This window comes from Sparus aurata, chromosome 1 (assembly GCF_900880675.1).
Source record: "Sparus aurata chromosome 1, fSpaAur1.1, whole genome shotgun sequence".
In the NCBI taxonomy this organism is placed as follows: domain Eukaryota; kingdom Metazoa; phylum Chordata; class Actinopteri; order Spariformes; family Sparidae; genus Sparus; species Sparus aurata.
Genome location: NC_044187.1, coordinates 30,385,673 through 30,394,831, shown reverse-complemented (window position 1 = coordinate 30,394,831; position 9,159 = coordinate 30,385,673). Strand labels below are relative to the sequence as shown.

General features: G+C 40.6%; 1 protein-coding gene across 2 annotated transcripts; it reads left to right on the top strand.

Moving 5' to 3' along the window:
- Positions 1-59: 59 nt before the first annotated feature.
- On the top strand, positions 60-7,673 carry odad3 (outer dynein arm docking complex subunit 3). 2 transcript variants are annotated; one of them, XM_030416902.1, is made up of 13 exons: positions 60-536; positions 1,536-1,657; positions 1,779-1,829; positions 2,057-2,248; positions 2,336-2,437; positions 2,755-2,880; positions 3,834-3,956; positions 4,223-4,372; positions 4,460-4,620; positions 4,713-4,869; positions 4,997-5,146; positions 6,547-6,634; positions 6,727-7,673. In XM_030416902.1, the coding sequence occupies exons 1-13, from the start codon at positions 467-469 to the stop codon at positions 6,849-6,851; spliced, it is 1,617 nt and encodes a 538-aa protein (XP_030272762.1). In that variant the 5' UTR covers positions 60-466; the 3' UTR covers positions 6,852-7,673. The 2 variants fall into 2 exon arrangements, with proteins under 2 accessions (XP_030272762.1, XP_030272771.1); XM_030416911.1 differs by lacking the exon at positions 60-536 and adding an exon at positions 572-684 and having other exon boundaries at positions 6,727-6,904.
- The last annotated feature ends 1,486 nt before the right edge of the window (positions 7,674-9,159 follow it).

The following is a 9,159-nucleotide window of genomic DNA, read 5'->3' as shown; positions in this document are numbered from 1 at the left end:
TTCATGACAGAAAGTGTATGAAACACATGACCAAAACAGTCATACTTGATGGCATTGTGTTACATATGGATGGCATTAATAAATACATTTCCCATATTTGCAAACCTCTTTAAGGTCCCCACTTAGAGAACCACTGGTTTTCAGTCATTTGGCAAACATGGAATCAGCTATGAAATCTGTAAAGTGGTCATAGTTGGGTGTTACAGGCCTAGTAGCCATTGAAAGTGGACAATTTTTTTTGATCTCAGGCTTGATAGGCTTATTTTCTGATATTTGTAAAAGAAGGAAATCATTTGTGAATATGACTGAGTTGCTGCTGTTTTATACGGTTTTGAAACCTTCAGCTTCGCTTTGGAGTAGGTGCACAGTGGTTGCTTGGCAACGGGTGTCCGTTTGGCTCAAGCTAACAGGAGTAAGGGACAGATAGGAGTCTCTGCTAACTGTGTAAAACACGAACACAACAACAATGTCGTCCTCGGTTAAACCTTCGCTAGAAGACCAGATAACGGAGATGAAGCGTAAAATCCAACTACTGGGTAGGTTTGTTTAAAAGTAGTCTGGCCGTTGATTTCAGTTCACGCTAAAAGAAGTGCTCTTTGCTAGCGAGCTGGTGCATTCAGGTAACGTTAACGGTTACTGTAGAAGTTCTGTCAGTGTGCCTGTCAGGTGGTGGAATGCACATTTGTAAGTACATTTATTCAAGTACTAAAGTATACATTTGAGTTACTTATACTTTACTTAAGTATTTTTTATTTTGTGAAACTTTATACTTCTACTTTACTACATCTTAGAGGCATGAAATTGCACCTTTACTCCGCTAACATTTGTCTGACAGCTTCAGTTACTGTTCCGATCACAGTTTTTTCCTCCAGTTCCTTCACGTCCTGTGACAACCATGCATCTCCTGATGTGTTGATTTTGAATGTTTGTGATAAACTGGAGAATCAAAAGTTTCCTTCATATGTTGAGAACATTTCTCTTTCTTCAGCAAAATAAACCCTTTTAAAAAACCGTCTTGGATAAGATGGGAAATGCATTATCACAAAAATGAACATAATCATATATAATATGATGCAGTTTTACAGATTAAACCAACCAGTAGTATATGAAGTAGTGAAAATTAGTTCAACATTAAACAACTACAGCAGTAAAATGACACATACACATTAATGTAGCAATAATATTAATCAAAAATCATCAGATAAGATGGTAAAAACACAGACAGGGACATTTTACTGCAATATCAGTACTTGCTTTTGATACTTTAAGGAGCCTACTTTAAGTAATACCTGTACCATAGTTTTAAAGCAGCAGTTAACATTGTCAAAAAATGTGAAACCAGAATTGTTTTTCATTTAATAGATAATGACATTGAATATTTTAATGATGCATCGACCACCAAACTAGAAATGTCCACGTTATCTGACAGAAAAACATGTATTATTATCATTAATATTATCATCAGCCGTATTATTAGTGAGTAATGAGACGGTTTCGCCATTTTCATTAATGTAACCCTTAAATGTGTCCACCAGAGAGAGATAGAGCAGCAATCTATGAGAGCTCCCAGGCCACCATCCAGAAGAACAGAGACACCATCCATCAGCTGAGGCAGGAGAACATGAGGCTGTACAGAGAACAGGCTGAAGCTAATGCTGTGAGTCCCCCATGAAATACAGGCAACTTTCTCAGTTGTGAGAAAGTTGTCTTTCTCAGTTAAAAAAATTATACCCGACGTTCTTTTACAATCTTGTTCCCTTTGGTGTCTCTCCTCCCAGGGTAATGACAGAGGCTTGGAGAAGGATGCCTACCTCAACATGTCAGGGAAGGTGAGGGGATGGTGCCTAAATATTGTGTGTTATTAAAGTTCACAGATAACAATTAATGTTATATTGATGGACTTTTCCCCCCCAAAATATCCCCCACACTTTGAAATGGAAGAGTTCTCAGTCCAGTGTCAAACCATTGAAATGACATAAATAATAGGCTTGCTTGCAAGCATAATTCTGTCTTTCTTGTGTGACACACCCTCTCCCTGCCATTACCCTTCTTTAAGGCATCCCTGACAATGCTAGAACAAAGTGTGATGTCTAAGAAGAAGCGTCTCAATGCCTTAAAACACACCAACCAGACCCAGAAGCGCCGCCTGGAAGAGCTGAAGATAGAGTACCAGAGGCTGAAACCAGAGGGCAGCGGTGGAGCACAGTCTGCCGATGCTCGCATCTTGAAAAGAGAGGAAGATGCCATGGTAGTTACTACTATGGTAGTTTTTTTTTTTGGTATGGTGTTCAAATGCGCATGTTTACACCTTCTGTAAACAATGTGTGTCTTTCAGAAACTGCGGGTGCTGGAGAACAGGCTGGAGAAGACCCAGTTTAAGTGCGAGGAGGCTGAGAACATCACGATTAACTATGAGAAAGTCAAAAGTCACCTGCAGGTTAGTCCAGCACACACATTGTTTCTATACTCATGTTATTGGACATGTTGCAGGAGTGACACAACCCCCTTAATGATTTCTGACTAAAAATACACTTATTAGTGCTGATTTCCCAGTATTAGAGATTATGTTGCAATGTGTCTGGCCCTTTTTATTTGTGTGATTAAAAAATATGAAAAAAAGAGGGACATGTGGTCCAGGTCAAAGTGTTGCAACAGTCCTCGTAAAATCATATCCTTTTTGAAACACTTGCAGAAGCTCTCAGTTTATATCCACGTTTCCTGTCCTTCATCTTTCTATCCCCTGCTCCTCTTCAGGAGGAGAGTCTGACCTACGAGAGCCAGTTGGACAGTTTTGAGGCAGAAATCCTGGAGGCCAGACAGGAGCACCAGAACATGCAGGCTACGTACAACAATGCCAAGCTTTCTAAAGAAACTGCTAAGGTGATCCAAACCTCCTCCACTTTCAGCTCACGACATGCATGTCTCTTCGTGAAGGCGACAGAAGGATGATTCACTCACTGCTGCTGCTATTGCTAATGATACAAGTTAAATGAGTTACAAGTTAACCAGCTACAGTGGCTTTAAAGTGTTTATTCACCTGTGTTCTTTTTTATTTGATGCGTACATACAACTTGCAAGCACAGATTCAGCTGCAACGAGCACACAACATTGAACTCTGTCTTTTTCTCTCTTCAAAATGAATATACAGGTGAATATCATGATGGCATACAGTCATTACAAATTAGGGTTGTCACAAGAACCGATACTTCGATATCAATTCGATGCCGACACGAAAAAAATAATTCGATACTTGCTTTTTTCTGGTACCGTCAGAACCGAATATACTACTTTTCACTCGGCGAGCCGTGTCAATTCTTGGCAGAACTGATGGGGGCAGTCTACGCGTGTGAGCAGCACAGAGCAGTCAGCGGCGCTGAAGAAGAAAACCTGCTGTCTCAGAAAAAAATTGCTTCAGCAAGTGAGAGTGAAAGCACAACACGTTGGCTCGTCGACAAGACAGGTAATAAGGAGTCGCGTGTGGAAATATTTTGCATTCGAAGCTGATAAATACGGAGCAATTCCAGACTCAAACAAGCCGACATGCAAATAGTGCCTCAGAAGTTTTCAAACGAAAGGAGGAAGCAGGTCAAACCTGGCCAAACACCTCAAAGACAGGCACCCTGACTTGTTTAGAGAATTCAATTCGTGGTATCAAATTAGTATCGAGAATCGTGGAAAATCACAGGTATTGGTATCGACTACTGAAATTCTGGTATCGTGACAACCCTATTACAAATTCACTGTTGTCATACTAAAATGTACCTTGACCCACTGTGTTATCACCCTTGTTTCTCTCCTTTCCTCCCTCCATTTCCCTGTCTTCCTCCTCCCAGGCTGAGTTACAGCAACTGGAGGAACAGCTCTACAAGGAGCGCAAGGAGAGAGAGCACATTATAGCCATCCACAGGAGAGAGGTTGAGGAGTGCAAGGACCAGGCTGAAAAAGTTGATAGAAGGGTGAGAAACACATGGTGGTCTATGTACAATTTAGGGATATTGTAATGTATGCTTTTATTTTGATGTTGTTCCCTCTCTTGATGGATTCGTTTTTTAGCTAGCCATGTGCCCTTATACATGCAAATGACAGGAGGAAACATGACCATTAACAGGCCTCGGCTATCAGTCCAAAAGCAGCCAATCACATTTTTGGTACAAATATAGTTTACTTCAAAACAGTACTCTATAGAGTACCTTGAATAACGTGTGTTATGCATTGTTCTCAGGCACAGAGAACAGCTATGCAGCCAGATGAGCTGAGCAGTGAGGCCCAGCGCAGCACCTCCAGGATGGCAGGAGAAGAGGAGACAGCCATCTACACTTTCGAGGAGGCCTTCAGACGCATCATGGAGGCCACGGGAGTCACAGATATACAGGAAAGAGGAGAAGTCGCTGTACACACACTGTACTCGGATGTTTGTGTGTTTACCATCGGTGGTTTTTGATTAATTTGTTGCGTGTAGGAGATAGTGGAACGCTTTACGTCGCAAAAGGACAGACACCAACATCTGGAGAAGCTGAGGGGGGAGAACGAGAAGGAGCTAGAGCAGCTGAAGGAGCAGAAGGAGCTCTTGAGCCAACAGCTCCAGGATATGAAATATTCGGGGGAAGCTAAACTATCCAGGTGAAACAAGGTTGTATATGCAGCCGAGTAACGCTTTGTTATGTAATGCTAGGGATTTTCAGGCTTCTACTCTTTCTCTGTGGTTGTATCAGGGACCGACAGACGCTGGAGGAGAGTGAGCAGCAGCTGCAGGCTCAGCAGCAGAGGTGTGACGCCGCAAAAGAGCGCCATGATTGGCTTATTAAAGCGCTCAGTACTGTCCGAGCCGGGCTGGAGCACCTCGCTGACAAACTTCAACACATCACACTGGTAAATGCACCCTCAGCCATCATGATTCGTCCAACTGTAGTACAATTGTCATTAATTATTCAGAATATGCGTCAGTGTTCCTGGTTTTAATTTCCATTTCTCTTACAATTCTTCTATTTCTCTGAAGAGTGAGGACACAGCGGCTGAGGTGTCTCCAGACTCTGATGAGTACGTGCTGGAGCTGATGACTCAGTGCGAGCTGAAGTTGCAGACACTGCATGAGAAAGTGCAGGGAAAGGATCTGACGGCTCTTATGAAAGAGATGGAGGAGGAGGAGGTGAGTGGAAGCTCCATAAACGCTCACCCAGCATCGCAGTGGGTTAAAGTACAGGTTGGATGTTTTGGATAGACTTTGCAGAGGTAGTCCTTGTAAACTCTCCACTTTTAGTGACTCAAACACGTTTCGGCATCAAGCCTTCATCAGGGAGTCAAACAGATCTCTTGGAACAAGAGGCCCTTTTACAGTAGTATTCCACCAATAGGAAGCTCACACTTGGACGTGCTGTTGTGGCCAAACACCCTCTCAAGACCACAACACCATGTCGAAGTGTGAGCTTCCTACTGACTGGTGGAATACTTCTATAAAAGGGCAGTTTTGTTTTAAGGTCTATTAATTGTCTGATAAGAGAGTGCTTTATCTTCATTTTTATGTCCACGTACATCCCTTACCTATTCAAAGAATGCCTCTAACAAACTTGATTGAGTGCTCATATTCTTACATTCTTGGATCATTAAAAAAATAGTTTGTGTAATTTAAAAAAACATTTTTTTAATAACTAGCAGCTGCCTCTGTGAGGGAGCCTTGGTCTTTCAGTGATAAATGCAGTTCTGGCAAAGGGCACGTTAGGTCTCTTGCCACAAATTAACACAGCATGGCAGAGCATGTATGTAAGTGTGCTGCTGTGCTTGCATAACTTATCTGAATGGAAAGGCAGCCATTAGAGCCATCTGAAGTGTTTGCTTGTGATTACTAACGCTCGCAGCACCTTCTGTTCGAGGACATCGCATATCAGAGTGTACCATAGGAAACACGTAACACTCTGCAGGCCATTTACTAATGACATTGGCTATTTTGCTCTCAGATCCATTTTTAGAAGGCATAATCTTTGGGATTGACGTACATTTGAGGTGATAATTTCAAAACCAGTGCAGCCTTGTTTGCTTGACTGGGACAAGCAGAAACTGCTCGGCTGCCCTGGCCACACAATAAGAGAATTATATTACAAATTAAATACGAGCAAAAAAATCATGATTTAGTAAAAATGTTCCTACCATCAACTTAACATTTACTTTCATTCACCATGTTTCTGCACACAAGTGGCCTATAAAAAATCTTTGCCAACTTTCCAAGTTGTTGTTCCATCTTATGTGAGCTCTTTATATGGATATGGAATTCTTCAGATTATTTTGACACCACATGACTCTACAGTAATTTTATTTTTTTTATAAATAATTACAATAAAACAAGTCACCTACACGTGAAAAACAAGATTGACAAGGAATATTATTTGTTGGTTGTGTGAGATTTCAAAAAATCATTTTGATCGGTTGTAAGCATGAAAAGCCAAACTCCGAGTTATACTCAGATTTCCAAGAAACAAGGGACATTTGGGGATGGATGATTGAATATTGAAAATTAACATGGGCAAAAACGTGTCTTTTTGCTTCTCTGAGCAGTTCTTTGTCAGGATTGAGGGGAAACTGCCGGCTTCCAACACACGTGTCATGCTGCCCGAGGACCAAAGACCAGACACCCTCACTGACGGTGAGCTGGGAACCAAACACACACAAACACACTAATACAAGCACACTGTCTAAATCTGTCGTTGTCTCAAACTGTCACTGCTTGTGTCTCAGAGGAGGAGAGCAAAGAGGACAGGGCTGACTTTATCTCACGGGAAGCGCTGAAGCGTCAGTCCCAGCTGATCATTGACTCCAAGTCCAAGAAGAAGCAATCGAAGAAGAAGACAAGCAAGATCTAATCCAACAGCCTCCACAGTCTCAAGACATAATAAATGATCTGAATTTAATCTAATCGAAGTGTTGAAGGAGCTTACTGTAGGAATCTTTTCTCCTTTGCTGTTTTATCCATTTATTTCACCTCAACAATTATTATCAGCTTTTTCTACAAAGAATTACAGGTTTGAAAATATATTTTTAGACATGTTGAAAGATGTTGTTGAATATTTATGACTAGATGTATTTGTGCTTTTACTGGTTTCTTGTTGTATAAGTGAGTTTGTTTTGACAACAGTAATGTTCCCTGTCAGGTGTCACTGTTGCACCAACACTTGTTTCACCATCTCTTTTTTCACAGTTCAGATTCCACCCTTGGCATCAATGAAATCAAACTTACACTTTTTACCATCCATTTTATTCCATTATTCCAAGGACAAAGTGCCTTGTTCCCAATGGGTCTCTCTGTCATTGTTCTGTTGATCGAAACCTGTCTTTTATGAATTTAAACGAGTTTTATCTTACACATGATGCACTGCAGACTGCAATTCACTGAAAGCCAATACTTCTGACGACCTGATCTTATTTAATGGGTGAATCACATCAACACCAAAGATGCATTTTCACAGTAAAAGATGTGATACAGAGCTGCATGTGTGAAGCCTAACCCAACACCTGAACTATCTGTGCTATGCTCAGCATCTCAAAAATGGTCCTGTCTCTTTGCTCAAATGCTTTGTGTGGGTAATGGATCCAGCTCTTGAATGTATGGTGGATTGTCTTGTTCTGTGCCCTGTTTATCTGTAAAACAATAAATCTCCAGACAAACTGTCAGAATTTAACCTCAACCATGTTTTCTGTCTCATACTTCTTACTGCCACGGCTGTGATGAAGAAACTCACAGAATATAGCCAGACAACCAGATAACCAGACAACTTTTGGCTGCCTGATCTGTCTATTGAACGTGTGTGTGTGTGTGTGTGTGTGTTTGTGCGTGCATATACATGCTCAGTAAATTCCAGATATGTCATTAATATTGATGTTAAAGTGTTAGTTCTTTCCTGTCAGTGTCTGATGTGTCTATTTCTGTCTAAAATCCATTTTGTGTTTTTAGCTTGGGTCAATATAGAGGCAAATTTGCTGCAGTTGTCTAACAGCCCACATTCAAAAGATTAAAATGTGTCTGCTCTCTTGACCCAGACAAATTACAGTTACTCAGTCAGGTTTGTTATTTTTGAAAAGGTTTACAGATTTGTATTTTATTTATTAATTTGCAATGCATTACCTATTAATGTTGAATTACAGTTGCTCTTTATCAAAATAAATACTCCATTTTAGAGATTAAAGAAGCTTGGGCAGGCTCCAGAAGATTTTCCAATTACCAATTGGAATGTCTCATTCTCAATTTTGGGAATGGCTGCTCAAAAGACTTGAAGCAGCTACAGGAAACTTTCATTATTTTGTTGATTCTGGCGGCCCCTCTGGACAAATGTGGTATGGGCACCACCAATCCCTGTGGTATAGTTCTTGATCTGGCTAGTGTATGCATTTGTTTTGGGAGCAGGTGAAAGAAAGAAAGAAAAAATATAGTACTTTTAATACAATTTTTCTTCCTTTAACCCGTTAGAAGTGCTTTATAGTACGGTTAAGATAAAAATGAAGAAAAAGGGGGGAGGGATCCCTCCTATGTGTCTGCTCCTGAGGTTTCTTCCATCTTTTTTTTCCTTCTGTTAAAACCTTGTTTTTTTTCTTTATGGCAAGTTTTTCCTCACTCCAGTCGGGCGTCTAAGGACAGAGGCCGTCGCTCACTGTACAGATTCGAAATTGTGATTGTGATTTTGGGCTACATAAAAAACATTGATTTGATTTGATATGAATAAGTGTCATGAACAACACACACGTAGACATAGACACTTTTTATTCAAATATTTAGAAAGAAAAGAAGAAAAACCCAAACCAGAGGCACAGACTGAGTGCTAACGTAAGACAAGGGACAATAATATAGAATTAAAGAAAACAGACTGCAGAAAACAAACTCTGTAATATGACAAGGGATGAACTTTTCATAACACATTTTTATTTGAGTGATCCTGTCCAGTATCATACTGCTACGTGTCTCTACTAAATTACAGACCTCTATGAAAGTTGCGACATCCAGATTTGATGATACGAATAGAAAATATCTTATAAACATTAAATACACACGAACATAAAGTCTGACTGAATGGAGAGAACCTCCATCACTGATCTGCTAATCGGCAACCAATCAATAAATCCGTGCTGCTCCTCCGTGAGTGATGAGCGTTCATTTGATTGGGGTTTGTCTTGTCAGCG